The 20818-nt window shown below is 32.9% G+C and overlaps 2 protein-coding genes across 4 annotated transcripts; one reads left to right on the top strand and one right to left on the bottom strand.

Annotated features, from left to right (window-relative positions):
- Positions 1–3879: 3879 nt before the first annotated feature.
- Positions 3880–9856, top strand: LOC146528871 (glutamate receptor ionotropic, delta-2-like). The gene is made up of 9 exons (XM_085203957.1): positions 3880–4450; positions 4838–5039; positions 5674–5844; positions 6584–6798; positions 7261–7472; positions 7866–8017; positions 8340–8459; positions 8773–8939; positions 9112–9856. Exons 1-9 carry the CDS (start codon positions 3886–3888, stop codon positions 9189–9191), a joined length of 1884 nt encoding a protein of 627 aa, XP_085060083.1. The 5' UTR covers positions 3880–3885; the 3' UTR covers positions 9192–9856.
- LOC146528870 (acyl-CoA Delta-9 desaturase) lies at positions 9852–19038 on the bottom strand. Of its 3 annotated transcripts, none has more exons than XM_085203952.1 (7): positions 18899–19038; positions 14533–14707; positions 13502–13632; positions 12764–12969; positions 12070–12255; positions 10434–10540; positions 9852–10062 (listed from the first exon to the last, which is right to left on the bottom strand). In XM_085203952.1, the coding sequence occupies exons 2-7, from the start codon at positions 14684–14686 to the stop codon at positions 9866–9868; spliced, it is 981 nt and encodes a 326-aa protein (XP_085060078.1). In that variant the 5' UTR covers positions 14687–14707; positions 18899–19038; the 3' UTR covers positions 9852–9865. The 3 variants fall into 3 exon arrangements, with proteins under 3 accessions (XP_085060078.1, XP_085060077.1, XP_085060076.1); XM_085203951.1 differs by lacking the exon at positions 18899–19038 and adding an exon at positions 16073–16227; XM_085203950.1 differs by lacking the exon at positions 18899–19038 and adding an exon at positions 15982–16217.
- Between the last annotated feature and the right edge of the window lie 1780 nt (positions 19039–20818).

Raw genomic sequence — 20818 nt, 5'->3', positions numbered from 1 at the left:
GTAGGAAGCGTCTGGTAACCGCCGTGGTCGTGGATTCACCACTGAACACATAATTCATAAAATTCGAATGGAAAGTGGAGAAGGGATTATGAATAAATTTAACTTGATTTTAGGATTCCGTGCCTCAAAAGGAAAAAAACGGAACCCTTATAGGATTACTTTACGTGTCTAAATAAATGCTATCAAAAATAACAAGCAAATAGAGAACGATGCATGGTATGGTCCATGCAAATACCTATGCATCGTTTTTAATATTGCATTTCGTATAAAATTCGCTGCATAAATAAACTATGTACTTACCATGGATTAACAGTTATAAAATTGGGCACGAAGTGATAACGTACTATACTATTTAATATTTTAATTTTAATTTTTCCTATATGTATAATTATGCAATTAAATTTGATATATCTTTTGAAACGACGCTTACCGACGATAACTTTACTGATAACGACGTTAATACTGTCGTAAACTGTTTTTGTTAAGGACTTCAAAATTTTTTGAAATAAATAAATATTATTATTATTAAATAAAGAAAAAAAAACCGATAAGTGACAATTTACAGGTATTCCATAGAATAAAATCGTTACAAACTTATATTTGTAATTAATGTCACAAAAAATGAGTGCGCAATACGCCCAAACTTGAGTTTGTCAACTTTTTTCTCCGCGTATTCAAAACTTATGGAGTAGATCTCGTAAATCTTTAATTATGTAATTTGGCAAAAATTGAGAGTTTTATAAGTTGTACTTCCCGTTGACCTACAACCCTGAAATTGGTACGGAACCATCGGTGAACGATTCCGAATCGCACTTGACCGGTTTTTTTAAATAGTGCAATTAGGTTGTTGTTGCACCTAATTGGTGGGCATGGAAAGGAATTACATAAGTTGCTCTTTGCAGTTGTCATATGTGTTTTACCTCGCTGATTATTATTGTGAATTAATTTATTTACAATAATCTCATACAATCTTCAACTTTGCGCAATAAAGCTATAAGCATTATGTAAACCTGCTCGTTGATTAGAAAATACGGAAAGAAGTAGAATGGAAAGAAATCTATGTTAAATTATATTGGCTCACAAAATAAATACATAGGTACAAGATTTTCATTCAAAACAAAATTTCTTATAACTTTTGTATCATTGTAATTACTCACTCTAAAATTATTTAATATATTGGAAAATATATGTCTTAATCGAGTCGAGTATTACTATGTCTTAATTTTAGTGACGTCAAAAACAAAAAGAATAATTTTTTGCTGATGTCTCAATTCAATTTGCTTAACTTTGGCTTGGTCATGTCGATTTAATGAGCGCTATGAGTTCATTATAAACAAATAATACATTAAATTATTTATAGGATTTAAGTCACTTCTTTTTATAAAATTTATTTTTAATTTCCTATTTATAATATAATATTTCCTATTATTGCCAACTTTTTATAATATAATAATCACTCCACATATATTTATTGTAACTTCCTATAGAAGATCATTACAGTTATAAATTGCTTATTTAGTCGAGATTTAGTTTTTATAATATAATTCAATCTAAATAAGTAATAAAGTAAGTAATATAACGATATCGTAACACACTTAGACAGTATTGGAACATGTACTTATTTAAAAGGAGAATGAATTAACGATATTGAAATGGTTAGCTTTTTTCAATAAAAATGGGCGTTTGTATTCAGGCCACCAAACATCCTGTAGGGTATCTTTACACGTCAATTTAAAAGAGATCTTGCTAGAAAAGGTTCATCGTTTACCGCATAAAGGATAGATATATAACGTAACTTCACCCGCATAATGCAAGTAGTAGGCAGAGGGAACCTGGCTAATGTTAAAACACTTACCGCCACTTACCGCCGAATTCTTTGGCATTTCGTGCTGTGTAGTGGAACTCAACGCCGGCAATTGCCTCGTTCCCAGAGCGGGGAAATACAAATATTAAATATTTCATTACCCCGAGTGGGAATTGACCCCACAACTGCTTTGCGTTTAAAGCCGCACACCTGTGCCTCTGCGCCACAACGGCTCCACAAACAAATAAATGAAAACATTTTTTTGGAAGCCTCTCATCAATCAAGACGAGAGACAGCTATAATGTATTGTTAAGAGAACTCGTTCACCGTTTTTAACTGAATTCGATTGAGAAGGAGGATATAAAAGTAACGTAAATATAATCTGTCACCCAAATAAGGAGAAGTGGGTTAGAACCCACAACCATCACGTCTCTATCAACTCTTGTATTAACTTATTAATAATGTGATTAATGGAGTAATTTGAAGCAAACCAAAGCAATTTATATCTGACATTCTATATCATAATATTCAATGACTTTGATTGATGATTTTCGAGTTCATTACTATTTCAAAGTTTTGGGCGACAGCTATTAATAAAAAATATTAAAAAAAAGAAAATAATTTTCATATATTCGGAGTAAAATTAAAGAAGAGAAAGGCATAAAAAGAATATTAAAAAAATATAAGAATAGTGATTTTATATATAAAATTATTTTTTAATTATATTAGTGCCGTATTTCGGGGAATAATTCCAATGTAGATATTTATTGTAATACGTAGGCCTAACATAATTATTAATTAGTAGGTAAACGCGTGCTTACACTGACTTCAGACAGACAGAAGTATTGGCAGAGGGAACCTGGAAACCTAGTGTTAAGACACTCCGTTCCCAATAAGACATTTTCGTTCCCCAATTTCCGCCGCCGATGCTGGAGGCATTGCGAGTTGAGTGGCAGAACGAAGAAATATAAATATTTAAATATTTAATTTCTTCGAATGGGACTCGAACCCATTACTTGTCGCATTTCAGTCACTCGCTTATGCTCGTATATTATATATTGTATGTGTATAATAATATAGTGCTGAGGTAATAAATCATATCAAAATTCAATAGCGGACTTAAATATTAAATCGAGACAGCACATAGCCAGGTATATTTGTAAGGTAAACATTGCCTTATAAATTGATGTATTTGAATATTATCAGCAATACCACTTCAAGATGAAATTCGTTCGCACGTTTATTTGCCTAGTTCTAGGTTTAGGGAACGTGACGAACGTGACCTGTATATGTCCTGCTGTTGTTAGGGAACCACTAGGTTTTATAGTCGAACACGCTGTATGGCGAGGTTGGCAACAAGTCATCATCTTTTCGTCTGCCTTAGAGCAAGGTAATAAATATTCTACAATATTTTATGTTGTTATTATGTTTTTATTGTCTGTTTTATAGGAGATAGCTAAATCTGAGACAAAAAAAATACTTCCATGTACACACACAAATCAGTTTTAATTAATTTATAATATGTATAAAATTATTAAAACTGATTAACAAGTAAAAATTTGAAGTTTACTTTATTTATTTACTTATTTTTAAGATATATTAGTAAATGCAAAATTTCTTTCTTAATATTCAACTTAAATCCCTTTTCCACATTTGCGTTTTCGCAAAGATTGTAATTAATAATGATAAAATATATTACAATTACAGATTGTATGTGGGCATTAGTACGATTGATAAAGTGTTTAGGCATAAATGGAATAGCGTCAGCACTAAATATAAATGAGAAAACGAAAATTGATACTACCTCGGGTATTTTAATATTTGCACCAACATATTATGGACATGCCCGTAATACCAGTGAAACCTTCATAAATACCATTAAGCAGGTACAGTTCACAATTTATGATATTATCAAAATTATTTAATTAAGGGTCTAGGAAAAATACTTTTTGCTATAAAAATCTGTTTATAGCTAAAATTAATCTACTTTATCCCCCGTAAAATCCTTCTTTTTATTTTAGATCATTTATTTAAATACATGCAAATAAAAAAGAAACATATTTCAGATAACCGGATGGCAAATGAATACTGGTTCTTACGACTGGCTCGTCATGGGCCGATCTGTCGCTGACTTTAAAATAATAAGTGATACATTGAATGCTACCGCTGGACGCTTTGATCAAAATATCGTTGCAGCTCTGCCTGATATAAAACGACGTGGCAATATAGACATAGACTTGTGTGACCACAATTTTATTTATAAAAGAAAAGAAATATTTCGAAACCGCAAACCTAAGAACAAAAACCACTCCTGGCTTATATATTGTAATCAGAACAATATTCCTTCATATAACTGTAATAAAACTGATGGAGAAATAAATTATTTTCGCACATCACCAAGATTTCAAAATATTACTAAATACCAAAAGTACAAAGTCTTTGATAAAATTATACCTATTTGGCGTTCAGGAATTTTACAATATAATTTCTCAATGATTTTTCAATCTCAAAATATAAGCCATTTTTCTTTAAGAACAACTATACGGAATTGGCTAAAAGTACACGATTTGGTAACAGACTTTAAGGTCCACCTGTTGCAGTTTTTCAAAGTGCGACACAATTCTACGTTGTTTGTTTCATATTTAGGTAAGTTTGCGCAACAGCTTGTATTCTTTCACTTATTATTGCAGGAGATGCAATCAACGTTTGTAAAAAGTCTTCCTAGCAAACCCAGTGTCAGGACATTCCGCCGAATTCTGGAGGCCTTGCGTTTTGAGATTGGCGGGATTGTGAGAGCGTAGAAATGAAAATATTAATTGTTTCATTGACTCCTTAGTGGGAAATTCAATTTTTTTGTATAAAAACCGATTTTTATACAAAAAAATAGAATTTCGTCAATGTTAGGCCAAATTTATTATTTATTTTATTGATAAATTCAGAAAATATTATATAATTAACAAGGAAAATGTAATAGGAAAGAAACATTTATTGTAACTTACTATCGTATAAATTTAATATGAATAATATACTTAGGAGCATGGAGTAAGGAGAGGTCAATGTCCTTAGTGCAGCCTCTTTATCCAGTGGAAGCCCGAAATTTTATGGGAGATAAGTTCATATTCGGCAGATGTAATGCATCCATTGAAGCGACGGTTCCCTTAGACGACAACGGAGAGACGGCTTCAGAAGTGTTCGATGATGTTTTAAGCTTCCTAGCTTTGCGCCTGAATGCCACGTAACGTTATCTTTATTTCTATCAACCTTTTTTTTTTAAACAATTATAATTTAAAAACAATTACTGTATACATTTCAATTACTGTTATTTATTATTGAATTCAATTGATATATCCATACCATTCAAATCATAATAATTAATAGGGACGCAAGAGTGTGATTGTAAACGTGACGGTTGCGGGTTCAATTCCCACTCGATGGAATGAAATATTTAATATTTTTATTTCCTTGCTCTGGTAACGGTACAAAGCGCGGTGTTGAGTTCACCCACTCAACATGCAATACTTCGAGAATTCGGCGGAAAGTGGGGAACGGAACTAGTTTAATGGTAACGAATTTTTAGGCTACACTAGGTTCACTAAGTTCCCAGGTTCCCTTCGCCTACCCTGCTATGTGTGAGCGTACAGCGTGAAGCTTAAAAAAGAAAAAACGTGAAATAATACAGATATACTATGTAGTCTGTAGACATACTAATAATCTAATCTTGCTAAGTATTAATAAATTTTATTAATAATATTTTTAATAATGATTTTTAAATTTTTTAATTGGTTGAATTAATTATACCTTAATTATTTCATTAATTCATTTATTTCCATTCGTTTTTACCTAAAAAAATATATATTTTTTACCGTCAGTCCCGTCACACGTTACTATGGCAAACTGGGATTCCGTACCTATGAAGGAGCATGGACTGGACTTTTAGGTGCCTTAATGGATCAGTCTGTAGATATAGCCTTGGAGGCAGTAACGGCGATTTCATCACGTCATAAGGATATGTATTTTATTTTCCCTATAGCCAAGACTATGTGTGTATTTTTTTTCCTCGTTTTCTTCCATAAGCAATATGTAGAAGTATATTTTAAAACGTTCTCTTCTTGTCATTATTTTTAAAAACGTTATGTTTTTATTACGAAATCAAGAAGGTATCGCATTTAGTTTTATAAGATTTATTATTGGCACCCCTAATAACTGTTTTCAATCAGACACGTGATACTGAATTAAGAAGGCGTATTATAGAATTATATAAGGGCCTATAGGCCAATCGTGGCGGGAGGGCACAAGCGCGTGACAGTAACCGCGACAGATTGTGAGTTCGAATCCCACTTGAGGAAATGGAATGTTTAATATTTTCATTTCTTCGTTTTGGTCTCGAGGCAAAGTGGGGCGTTGAGTTCCGCCGCTCAACACGTAATGCTTCCAGAAGTCGGGAGCGAAGTGTCTTAACACTTAGACTCTCTCTACCATACTACTATACAGCGTGAAGCTGAAAAAGAATAAATCTAAATAAATAACTTACGCTTTAATTATTCTTGGTCATTATAAATTGATTTAACAATGATCCGGTTCATAAGATCCCAATCCTTTGAAAGGTATACTTGAGGTCACAGGACAGACAGGTAGATCCCGGAGGTCATCCCGGAGATCATCTTTGAGTAACTGAGTTACAAATATTATTATGTAATCATTTTCTAAGCGTCTTTTGTAAAATAAAAATATAAATAGATGTTATATAACATAGTTATATATAATTTTATATTGTTTCAGGTGCAATATTTACATACGCCATCAAGAAACGTCTGCAGTTCGTGATATATTTTTAGCACCTTTCAGCCCTCGACTCATAGCGTGTGTAATCTGTGTAGCTGTAATGGCGTCGATGACAATTTATCTTATAAGCAGGACAAAGTTCCACAACGAATCGCGATATATGAGTTTCACTGAAGCTTTAGTTTGGTCAACTGGTATACTTTGTCAGCAAGGTATTTAAAGAAATTAATGACTGTTTGTCTAAATCTAGACTCTAGAGTTCAAATAAGATCTGAAATCTCGCAATATGTTGATTTTTAAATAATAAAGATAAATATGTAAAAAATATTATAGTTGTATGCCTCCGTGAAATTCAATAGGGTCTTGTCATGCATTATAATGTATAGCAAGAATTTGCAGTATACTGCAACAACAATTTTAATATCACAGAACGTATATTTTCTTGGTAGATAAATAAATGAATAATCAACATCTTACATTTTCTTTGAAGTGAAGATTTTTTTTTTGAGAATTATGAAATCGTCACTCAACACATAATTCTTCCAGAATTCAGCGAAAAGTGAGTAACGGGAGCGGAAACACTAGGTTCCTTTGCTAGGAGCGGGATACAGCGTTAAGCTGCAAAACAAAACATTTTACATTAACTAACAAGTCTAACTTTATCTTTTCACCAGGTGGCTCATGGACGCCTCCCAACCCAGCTGCAAGTCTTCTGTTAATAGTGTGTTTATTATTCGCCTTGATCACTTACAACGCCTATGCAGCTTTCATTACTTCAGTACTGTCAGTTCGTGTTTCAAGCGTCGGTTCACTGGCTGATGTGTTGCAATCGTCCAACCTAAAAATTGGATATGTGAAAAATGGAGCTGACCAAATGTATTTAATGGTAAGAAACAACTATTAATTAGTACCTACCTACTAAATAAATATTTCATTGGCATCAATTAAAATAAGAACACATGAATTTTTAGAACATATGGTTCTTTAGACGTTTTGAAGTTTTTTGTGGGTTCAATCCCCACTCGGAGGAATGAATTATTATTTTTTTAATATTTACATTTCTTTTCTCTGGTATCAATACCAAATCGTGGCGTTGAGTTTCGCCACTTAACACGCAATGCCATAATGGAGAACGGAGTGTCTTAACATCTACTTTACTGTTTATTTTTATTTTAAACCACTTTAGCTTAAATTGAAAATGCTAGATTCTATTTATATACTATACATATACATATACTATACATACTATACATACTATTGTAGAAATTATTGTTTTCAGTCTACAAAAGACGTCCAACTTAATGCGTTTTACATACGAGGCTATTCAGAAGCTGAAAACTTAGTATCTACTACTGAAGAGGGCTTAGTGCGGGCAGCTTTGCAAGACTATGCTTTTTTCTCAGGACAACGAGTCGCTCGAACTACTTTGAGGTTTGACTTAATTGTAACATTCTAATCTGCTCCAAAGTTAGCAGGAGAAAAATATTGTTAACCTATTTTCAACTTTCGGCCTACCCAAGCCCTAGGCTGCCAAAGGCTTAAGAAGTTAGAACGTACTCCAAATCACCGATAACAACGGTTCTCATAGTAACATCTATTGTTTAATATTATTTTATTTATTAAATATAGTTATACCTAAATAGGTTTTATTACAATATTTACATTAAAATTTCTATCTATTCTGTTTCATGTATTTTATATTATTTTCAATAGATAAGGAATAACAATATTACATAATAAAATATGTTTGTAGATCATTAAGCCAAGCACGTGGCCGGTGTGCTCTCCGAGAGCTCCCCATCTTGTCGACACGTGCCCAGCTAGCCTTCCCGTTATTATCTGGCTCTCCATACGCCAGATCCGTTCTTGTTAGGTAGAGTATATATTTTATATTTAGCTTTGCATTGTATTCTGTCTATATCAAGGTAAGCAGGGAGAACCTGGGAACCTAATGTAAAGATACCCCGTTCCCACTGAGACACTGCTGTTGCCTTGTCCATCTTCAGCTGAGGCATTACGTGTTGAGTTTTATGCGATTAATTTGCACTATTAGTTTGGTAAATGTGTAACTCAACGCCGCGACGATACCAGATAATTTTTCTCATTACCAGAGAGTCGCGATGATATTTTTTTTATTTTTTTCTAAAAAAAAGTTTATTCGGTAACAGTTTATTTGGTCTTCCCAGTTTATTGCAGCTGCGTAGTGGAGGAGCTTTAGCAAGGTTGGAAGCAGCATTAGTTCCAAGTATGCCTCAGTGCTCGCCACCGTCCGACTTCGCTTCCGCTCGCGCCGCCGACGTCAAAACCGCACTATTTGTTATATTTTCCGGATTCATATTAGCTTCTTGTATAGGTATGTGTATATAGCTTAAATTGTAAATCACAAAATAAATAAAACTTAAATATATTTTATTAATAAGCTTATCGGAAAAACAATATTTTTATTTACAGAAATTAAACATATAATATTTAATGTACTTAACAACTAGCAGATATAATTATTTTTCATTTTATCTCTTCAATAGGCGTCGCCGAATATTTTTGGAAAAACAGAATTGAATTTAGAAGATATCTGAAGATTCGTATAACACGAATATTAAAGTAGATTTAGCTTAGAATAGCACCCTAAGTAGAATTATTTTTTTATTACTAGTTTTATATTTTTAATCTGATATTTTAGGTGTCGGCAAGAGATGTCAACCTTTAATGATATTGATGTCACGAGAAAAATGTTTAATTATAATATTGGTACTCATCTTCGTCAACAGTCGTTCACGACGGCATCTTAGTTATTATCCCTCGTATTTTCTGTAAAACGTACTCCTATTTTCCCAATCCTGTTGGATTTTAAATTAAGTAATATTACAACTTTCTACACCAAGTAGTTGGAGCTGTGTATTTTTTTTGACAGAGACAAATGAAAGAGTGTTTCATACATATATACTCGTATATGTTGATTTATGTATACGGATGAAATACTATTATAAAACCTAGTCGTGGTGCAGGGGCACAAACGTAACGCGACAGATTGTGGGTTCGATTCTCATTCCAGGAAATGAAATATTTGAATTTCTTCACTCTGGTGTCAAAACGAAGCGCGGCTTTGCTTTCCGCCATTCAACACGCATGACTACGGAATCCAGTGGAAAGTAGGTTCCCAGGTTCCCTCCGCACCATGCCATGTTATCAAATGCTTAATATTGTAGTTATGTACATCTAGAACAATCTAAAAGAATAGTAAGTAATTAATTAAAACAAATATAAATACACTAAAATTATTTATTTATCACACAAGAAATGATCTTCAGCTAAAGTTTGTTTATTAACGGCTTCTTCTAAGCATAATTTGAGCGGACGATTGGTTTTCACATTTTCGGCTAAAGCTCTCTGTAGAGTTTTGGATTCCAGCGTACAAAGATTTGTCGCTAGTCTCAAAGCAGCGAAAACACGAATAAACGCGGTTGAACAGCCTGATCCTGAAAAGGTAAATGTAATAAATTAAATAAATTAGCTATGTATAATAATTTACATATAAACATAACTAAAAACAGCCTCACGATGATTCCATACCCAGGCAAACACGCAGAAATGTACGTCGTATTTGTCTGTATTCGTCGTCGCTATGGTGTCAAGCAAAGTTAATTGAATAGTTACCTATATTTTTTAATACCTATTCTTTTTTAACTGTTTAGACTTCTTAGACCCGCATCTTAAGTATTATTTTGTAAAATACAAATAAAGTTTAATATTGAAATTTCCATTTATTTGCCCCATAATATTTGTTTAAATTCACACTTAAATGCTATTTTCTGAATCAATATAAATAAATTTCAAATTTTTAAAATACCATAAGTGCCGAATTCTCCCGACTTGTAGTCCTGAGGGTAAATGTAATGATACTCAGGCCAGAATGTCTTGTTAAGTATGAAAACAGAGTTCGAGTCTGGCGGGTACCTGAAATTATGAAAAATAACATTAAAAAAAACTGAGAACAATAAAAAAATATATAATATTCAATCAACTTATCGAAACCTATCTAACTTTCATCTATGTACACGTGTTTAATAATGGCATGGCATAATTTAATCGCATTGCTTATAAAAATATAAAGTCTAAAACATTAATTATGAGAACGGAGTGTTTTAACACTAGGTCCCTTTGCCTACACTGCTGCGTGCAGGATACAGCACGAACTTTATTTGATTTACATTAATTATGTGAAAAAAATAACACAATTATAACATATATTTTTTGGTGACCTCAAAATACCCATAAATAGATCAAATCTTCAATTAGAAATTTAAAGTACCAGTAATCAAGAAATAGAAAATGAAATAGTTTTAGTGTAATTATTAATAACAGATTTAAAATAAAAATTAAATACTTTTTAATCTGTGTTATATAAGAAGTCCTTATATTGTTAGATAGTAGGCTGTGATTTAGACAAAAGGTTATTCGAAGAATTCTAAATTTAGGCTTCCAAGCAGCCAACATTTGTTCTAAAGGACATTTTTTTTCATAGACGTAGAATAAATTAGATAAAAAGGTACCTATATTATATCGATGTAAATAATTGCTATCAATATCTCGATAAATGAAGAAAATCAGTTTAGAGAAACTGGTTATCGTGACATTGTTAATATAAAAATAAGCATAATAAATAAGTTTCTATAAAAATAAGGAATCTATTTTTTTCATAATAAACTTAGTTAAACAATATCTACAGCAATTCATAAAATAAGCTGTAATTGGAATAGCTATCATGGTAAAAACAATAGCAAGCAATATCCTGTCAGTACTTAATCTCTAAACAATTATTAGCCTTAATAAGATATTTAAAAAATATATATATATTTTTAACAAGAAAACCGACTTTAAACAGTAAACAAAAGCAAATAAATTAACTTAATATAAAGTAATAGGTACTTTGATCTAGTCTAGAATCTAGAAAGATCTAGTTCAAGAAAAATCATTAAATAAGTATTTTATAATTTTCGAATCGGTGTCAAGCTAATGCTACGATAATCTTAAATTGGGAGAGCAGGCAGGCGTCGAGACGTAATACAAACTGAAAGTTTTCTATTTGATAACGTTACGAAGGTTTGGCTTGGTTTGCCTGTTAATCCACAAAACCAACACAGTAAAACTTGATTACCCATTTGATATATCAACTTCACGCTGTATTCCGCACACAGCAGGGTAAGCAGAGGGAACCTTGTGTTAAGACACTCCGTTCCCCACTTTCTGCCGAATTCTGGAGGCATTGCTTGTTGAATGGCAGAACTCAACGCCGCACTTTGCCTCGACACCAGAGCGAAGAAATATAAACGTAAATAAATATTTCACTTCCTCGAGTGGGGATCGAACCCACAACCGTCGCGTTACAGTCACACCCTTGTGCCGCTGCACCGATGCACGACGACCTCGATATGTGATATTAGGAAAAGATATGCATATTTTAATTTTAATGATATTTTACTTACTTCTCGCCTTCTTTAAGACCCCACAGGCATACGCCACTCTCCAATAACCAAGACGCATGTAGAACGAGCGCGTACCGCACAAAGCCCATTACAAATATGGTGCTTAGCACTGAATCGTTCCAGTACTCGAGAGGAGCGTTCAGTGGTAATATAAGGAAAATAACTGCATATAGTACCCAGTAGTATCTGAAACAACATATAGTCACCTAAGTTATGTAAGGACTCCTTAACTGTGGATTTATCTTTAGCACCGAATAGTTTTTGTTTGTTTTAAAGAGTTAAAATAAGAGATGCTAAAAGATTTATGTATTTTCTTAAATTATTTAATAATGTAATATTAATTTAAAAGATCTTCAGTTTTTCGTCCCAGACAAGCCCCAAGCAAATATCATTTGTCAATTATCAACGGCCATTAGGGCCAGTCGTCGAGCAAGGGGTACAAGCGTGTGACTATAACCGCGACATGTAGTGGATTCGATCCCCATTCGAGAAAATTAATATATTTAATATTTTCATTTTGTCGCTCTGGTGTCGAGGCGAAGAGCTTCAACAAGCAATTCTCCAGGACTCGGCAGAAAGTGGGAAGCAGATGATCTTAGCAATAGCACCCGTCTGCTACATGAGCCTGTAAAATAATAAAACTTTAGTCAAATCTTTACCATTTCATTTTTATTTATATGCCTAACAACCTTACCGTCTTTGAAACATAACGACGCTATCTGCCTCCAAATCTGACATATCTATTGAATTCTTCAACTCTTCCTGATATGGGCTGAGTTTACTGAACCGTGTTATAAATTGAGCATACAAGAATCCCTTTCTGGAGTCGTGAAGATCTGAATCAGTTTTGAAGTGGGCATGGTGAAGCCTGTGATGCTGCACCCAGTCGTATATTGGTCCCTGAAAAGAAATATATATTAGTATCTAGAACAATATATAATATGTTACATCTATACTATAATACAACAGTAGAGAAACTTGTCTGTTTATTTATTTATATTATAGAACAAAGGGCCCCATGTTCATTAACGATACTACGTAATGCTGAAATTTGAAACTACTACAAAGTTGTTTTGGTCTATATATAACTAATATGTGGATTCATTATTTAGGGTGTAATACTTTAATATAATAATAGCATTACATGAGATCCTCTCAACATACAATACTTTCAGAGTTCGGCATACAAAATACAAGTAAGTGGGGGTACGGTATTGTCTTAATGGGAACGGAGTGTCTTAACACTAAATTTCCAGGTTTCTCTGCCTTCCCTGCTATGTGTCCTACGAGATTGCTAACTAAATTGCATACAAGAATCCTAACCATCAACCATCGAAATGTACACTGGGTCACGATAGCATCGTCGACTTAAGCAATATTGGTTTAAAACCTATATAATCCCTTGACTACAATTATATCTTAATACACTTACGTGTCCTGCTAGTGTTTGACATAACATTAAAAATATTCGCAGTTCCAAATTAGCTTTGTAGGTGCGGTGAGCCCATAGTCTGTGAGAGCCCACTGTAACTCCCAATGTCGCTGTCAGGGTTAGTATTACCACTGAAACATCAATAAAAAATCTAACAATTTTACGTTCAAAATTATTAATACAAATATTTAACCAGTATCGTCCTTCATTCTTATTGAATATCGTAATATAGCCACGTTGTTCTACGAAACACAATATTGGAACCACTATGAGACATAGAACTATTCGGAAATTTAATTAAAAGCAATACAAACTTTTTAATCAGTTTCACGTGCAATTATGTATATTAATTAATACATGAATCCTCTATTAAAAACATTGTATGAACGTGCATTATGAAATTTCAGTATGTCAAATTAAACTTTGTGAAAGAGTGCAGAAAGTCAGTATATTTTATAATTATGCATTAGAAATATTTGTCACACATTTATAGAAAAAGTATAAAAGTTCGAACATTGAAGGATTTGAACCCACGCCTCTTGGAAACCGTCTAGGCACTCTGAGCTCATTACTGAGCCATACGTTCTCACCGTTTAAGCTACGTAGAAATTCTTATACGCTTGTAACAACTTATCTATGTTGTAAGCATCTCTATATGGGAGGCCCGTCGTAGCGCAGGGGCTCAAACATGTGACTGTAAGCTCGGCAGGTTGTGGATTCGATTCCCACCCGAGGAAATGAAAGATTTCATATTTTCATTTCTTCGCTCTGGTGTCGAAACAAAAACGCAGCGTTGAGTTCCGCCACTCAACACGCAATGCCGTGCAGATATGCAGATATCGGCGGAAAGAGTGAAGAAAAAGAGTTCTTAACATTAGGCTTCCTCTGGCGACCCTGCTACGACGATTTCTCTAAATGGGTATCGAACCCACACCCATCGCGTATATAATAAAACGCTGTACCACTTTGCCATGACAGCCATAGCAATCACAAAAAAATCAATAAAAAAAAATTACAAATAACATACGTACGTAGTAGTATAGTCAACAATTTCGCTTCAAAAAATATAAGCCAAATTCCATATAAAGACAGCAGATGTACATGTATATAGAAAAGAACTGCTGGCCAGTTTGCTTCTCTTGACTTGCTCAACCGTGATAAATCCATTGATGAGGAATCTGCCATTGCTACTGCCTTTAATGTGACCTAAAATATAAAATACCCAAACATAAAATTATAAATAAAAAAGTATTAAATAACTAAAAATCCGCAAAAATGCTTTGTTCAATACAAATGGCATGACAAGCACTTTTACGAGTATATTTAAATATAATATGACCTAATTGAATAAAGAATATTTTGATTTATGCTTATCAGTCCATAAATATACGTTTACGTGGTGTTCTAGTGTCCAAGCGGTCATACCTTTAGTAATTCTGACATCAATCGATTTGCCCTGCGGTCGGCAAGAAAAATTGGATACTTCTAGCACTATGTCATTGAATTGGTAAAAGTATATATTATTGTTAAGTTCTGTCCATGATATTTCATTTTAAGAAACAGTTTAGTATATATAACTATTTAACGTTTAGAATTTTTTTATATATAGATACATATTTATATCTAGCTAAGAAATATTAATAAAAAAATTGAAGAGTAAAAAAAATATTATAAAAAAACCCGCAACTGGGTATTAGGATGAACAGGTCTAAAGTACTAGAACGTTATATTAAATTCCACAATACTTTGTGGAATAGGAATTAACAGACGGGACCTATAATTTTTCGAGCCCAGTGAAATTAAAGATGGGTACCGACTGTTAAACCTAATTAACTTTTGGGCTTGTTTGTTTCTTATTAGTTCTAGGCAATTGGGTTTTTGTTTTTTAATAAAAAAAAACCAAAAACATGCTTAATATTAAATACGCTTCATAATTCAAATTTACAACAATTTATACTAAATTGTAATATACCTACTTGTAATTACATTCGCAATTGAGTATAAATTATTATTTTGCATATTTTATATGTATAATTCTCCTGCACGTGTGCTAGCAACGCGCTCTTCCTAAACGGCTATAGCGATTTGAATAAAATTTAGTCTGACAACTCACGGTGTGTAAGGAACTAAATGTCTAAACGTTAAGCTACCTCTGTCCTCCTGTCTTCTTAGTGCCGAAATTTAATTTTATAATGGAATTTTCATACATTTAACATCATTGAAAGTAATAAGTAAGTTAACATGAATACGCGTCGTTTAACACGCGAAACAGACTCTATTACAAAATGACGCTACACCGATCACAGCATTATACAGTAATGTTGGTTGACTGCATCCAACGAGACATCTTACAAACGTTAGAAAACTCAATGCCAATTGATTCTTATTACAGATTCCAGTTTTTAAATAATATCTGAATCTCTTCATTTATTTTGTTCTTATGCTTTCTTAATGTTTATTATGAAATTTTTGTTACTCACATGTGCCATCTCTCACTCATCATCTCACACTCTTGAGGCACAAATTTATAGAAAATAAATTGATTTTCTAAAACAATATTTTTTTTCTCACCAATATATTTAATTGAATATGCAATTTAATAACATTATTAAACGGAGATACAAGTTAATAATGTTAGTTTTTATTATAACTTTCAACTTTCCCGATAGATGAAGCGCGTGTGAATATGTGCACTTGTGAGTTAACACTGAATCATGGTACTACAATCAACTTTCCTACGCTCAACTACTTTATAATTTATCGCCCCATTTTAAGAGCTGACTTATCATTTGTAAGAAACAGTGTATCAAATAATTAATTTATTTAATAAAATTTAAGCATATTTAGGGAAAAATGGTTGGCTACTTTAGTAAGTTTATCTACACTGAATTGTTATTTATTCAGAAGTCGTAATTAAAATCTTTTGGTATGTTAAATTAATTCTGCTCACAAATATTTTATATTTATTATGATTTTTACACACCTGTGCCACTGCGCCATTTTCCTCTATTATTATATGCATCAAAAATGAAGGGCTTCAAAATAAAATATAACATAGATCTTGCTCATACCCAATAACTATAAAACAAAAAATAGTTTTATTCAAATTGTTCCATTAGTTTAGAAGATGTACGTGTACAAATAGACAAACAGACATACAAAAATTGAAAAAATTATTATTATTATTAAATTAATATTTTTTTAATTATTTTATGCCCCCTATATTGTTTTTTCGCAAATATATTGAATGTACCGACACAATTTGTTTACTGTTTTATCGTAGTATAGATTATGCCAATTTTCATGTTCAACAACAATTACTACAATTAATTACTTGAATTACTACATTCTTGTTCTTCCTGGCATTAATCCCGGTTATCACCAGAGTTTGCCTTCCTACTCAACCTACTCCACTTTGCACGATCTTTTGCGTCCTCGGTACCATTGGCTCTCATGTCCTGCTTCACGACATCCAACCAGCGCTTCCTTGGGCGTTCGGGAGATCGCGCCCCAGGAACTGGTATAGCAAGGCACTTGCGTCCGACATAGTTCTTAGGCCGGCGCGTAACGTGGCCAAACCATCTCAGGCGACGCTCTTGGAGCTTATCCGCTACGTCACGGACCCCAAGACTACCTCGAATGAATGTGTTGCGTATGGGGTCAGACCGCGTTACGCCGCACATCCACCTCATCCTACTATTAATTGTTTCTCATGTTAACTTTAAATACATTGTATTTCTCATATTTAATTTTCTTCTTTATATACAAGCCACTGTGGAGCAGCGCGCAACGTCTAACTGCAACGCATGCGATGGTTGTGAGTTTGATTTCCATTTGGTAGAAATCAACTAAAGTAGTTCAAAATTATAATTTACTAGCGAAACCTAAAAGCAGCTTCGACCGTTTAACTTATTGTTATATTTTAGCCGAATTATACAAAATGTTTATATAAATTGTAGCGTATGTGACATTTTCGTCTATAAGTTACTGTTGAGCTTAATTTAAATTCGTTCAGTAGTTTTTGTGCGAAAGTGGAACCAACATTTATCCCCACAGAAAATAAAAACATAATTTTGGTTGTATTGTTGGGGTAATTTTGAAAAAATAGTACAATTTTGAAGAATTTAAAGAAAGTTCATGTGTCAAAATCCTTCTAGTTGTTTAGACTGTACCTAGCGTGTGCCAAAGAAATGGATGAATTCTAACGCAATAAATGTAATATATTTTGGAATACGTCCATTGTAGAATGTGTAGTAAGCCTTGCCCGATTTTAATACAATGCTTGTAACTAATTGATCTTTGCTCCCTTTACCAACACAGGAAATTGATTTTGGTGTGAATGCACCATTAATTACAAAAAGTATAATACGAGTAGGTACATCGTTAAATACATGAAAGCAGTCTTAAGAATACCAAACTGTTTATAAACTAAGAATATTCTGTTCACTAGCCTGTCAAAGCCGCAATACCACCTCATTCAATAATATGCATGGTGGGTAATGGCAGTGATTTTAAAGCAGCATAATTCCTCAGTTATATATCATAATAACAACCATGATTTGAGTTACAACCTACGAGTGAAAAGCGTTCAATTAAATTATTAAACCTAGAAGTTCTACTTCTTGCTGCCTTATTCAGAGTATATTTTTTGAATATATTTTTAAAAAGCCGAAACTATTGTTGTGTCAATAAAAGAATAAAATATTAAACCTAAAAGAATGTATTAATAATATTTGTAATTATATTAAAATAAAGCAGGTTAAGTGCGAGTAGGACTCCCCCACCAACGTACCAATTTCAGTATTGTAAGTCATGTTGGGAAGGAGAACTTATTAAAGTTGACAAACTTAAGTTTGCAGGCATACCTACACCTTTTATATGAAATGAACTACATATATACATTTTTTTTTTATGAAATGCCTATTAATAAATAGTCACTTTTTGGATTTTTTATTCGTATTGTAGGTTCTCACTTAGTGCCAATTTTTTTTACTGTAGAACCGCTATGGTAACGAAATAAAGCGCGGCGTTAAGCTCCACTAAACGTGGGTAACAGAAGTGTCCTAATGGGGAACTGAATGTCTTAGCACAAGATTCCCACGTTTCCTCTGCCTTGTTATGTGCGGGATATAGGATAAAATTTTAAATCTCTCTAAATCTAATAAAATTTATCTCCTATTGAAGAAAAAAATGCTAATAAAATTGATTATTAAAAGGTGCACTTCTGCACACACTTCTCTTCTTAATCACAGTTTCGCACTTGTTAAATTTTCAGAGGAAAATAAATTATTCTGTTTAACATTTAACTGATTAATTAAATATTAAAATAGAACAATTAATTAATAGGGATTAATATTGAGTAATTTTGTTAAAATGTTTAATATAAATATTTCTTACCTTTTAAAGGTACTGACTGTATCCACGAACATATACTTGCACATTAAACAAAACAGGACCAGCAAAAAGACAGCTGCGTCAGCGCCGTTGCATATTCATTATAACATATAAAGAAGCGTTCACATTAAACTATTTTAAATTTTCGTGTATAGGTAAATATTTTGTCAGTTTTCTCATAAATTTACTTTTACTGGTCAGAACGCTTTACGATGTTTCGCCCAAATATTTTTCTGCGAAGAGACGATACAACGCACTGAAACTCTTGGCTGACACACTCAAACTTATGAGAAAGCGAAAAGAATCGCCACTACCGTCTTCTACAGAGGTGAGTATCTTAAAAAGCTGATGCGACGTGATCTCCACCACCTAAATAAACGTCATTTAGATAGTGTCCATGTCAACTTGGTACTGAAACGTGGTATGGAATGAGATATACTCTACATCATAGTTCAGTATGATAATGGCTGCTTTAGTTCGAAATTGTTGCAACCATTAACGCCCACCTCAAAATCAAAATCGTCAAGTCATTTCAATAAAGATTACTATGTTAAAACTAAATACTTTAGCTTCAGTAAAATAGACAAAAAGAGAGAGAAGCTATAAACAAAATGCAAATTATCCGTTTGTGTGCGAGTGTGTGTGCGTGCGTGCATGTGCTTGTGCATGCGTGTGTGTATATACAACTCCGTTCTCCGCTTTCTGCCGAATTCGAGTGGCAGAACTCAATGCCGCGCTTTGCCACAACACCAGAGAGAAGAAATGGAAATATAAATTTAAATAAATATTTAATTTCCTCGAGTAGGGATCGAACCGACAATCTTTATTTTGATTTATTTATTTTTTAATTAAGAAGTTAAGTTCACTAAAATATGATATTCCGATTTACATTTCCAATTTTCTTCGAGATATTTGAGTAGATTTCCAGATACTGTATGTGTTTGTATAAATTTAAAGTAGAATCTTACGATTCAGCATTTGGCTAAGCAAGTTTAAGTAAGCATAATTAACATAAAATAAACTTCACTAAATTTACATTTCTTTTGTTTGGTTTAGAAAATTTAATACTTCAGTAAGACAAATATGTATGTAAGGCCGCTGTGGCGCAAAACTAGACGAAAAGTGGGAAATAAAGTATCTTAAGACTAGGTCTGCCTACAAAATCAAAATCAAGTCAAATCAATCAATCACTTCTAATATAAACATTCATTAAAACGTATATATACATTTTTTTTATTTTAAATCAGCAATACTCTAAATTTTTTCATTAGGGTTCCTTTTAAGCAACCCTTATAAGATCACTTTGTTGTCCATCTATCTGTATGTTTGTCTGTCTGAAAAAAAAATGAACGTTTCTATTGCAAAATCGCGTATTTCCATACTAATTAAAAGATACTTCTGGTTTTAACCTAGAATTATGGAATTTGGCAACTAGGACAGCACAGGTAGTACTTACTAGTTTAGGAAAAATCTAAAAATAATACATTTGTGGTTAAAGAGCTCGAGACCCCCAATTCTTGTACGGAACCCTCGGTGAGCGGGCCCAACTCGAACTTATCCGGTTTTTCATTGTAAGATCAGTTTGTTGTGCATTAGTCTGTCTGTCTTTCAAGAGCCTTTATCTCAAGAACATTTGGAGTATCATACTCTATAGTTACTTAAAAAAAGATATGGCATAGTATGGTAGTAGGTACTAGTTCAGAAAAAGAAACTGAAATCAAAATGAGGTTTCGGATGAAAGGTCTCTGGCCAAACTAAGCTTGAATTCAGAAAATGCTCGAAACTTCCAATATTTATACGAACCCTCGGTGGTTTTTTAACTTTTGTTTTGTTGACTATATGTAGTCAAGTTTTTTTTATATATTTTTTTTTCACTTATGATCTACGTGTTGAAAAATAATAATACAGCATTTTTTGTTTTTT

The sequence above is a fragment of the Heliconius melpomene genome, chromosome 19 (genome assembly GCF_056956725.1).
Source record: "Heliconius melpomene rosina isolate 202511_hmr_F chromosome 19, ASM5695672v1, whole genome shotgun sequence".
Taxonomy (NCBI): Eukaryota; Metazoa; Arthropoda; class Insecta; order Lepidoptera; family Nymphalidae; genus Heliconius; species Heliconius melpomene.
The sequence above is the reverse complement of the archived record's forward strand: the minus strand, read 5'-3'. Positions and strand labels throughout refer to the sequence as shown.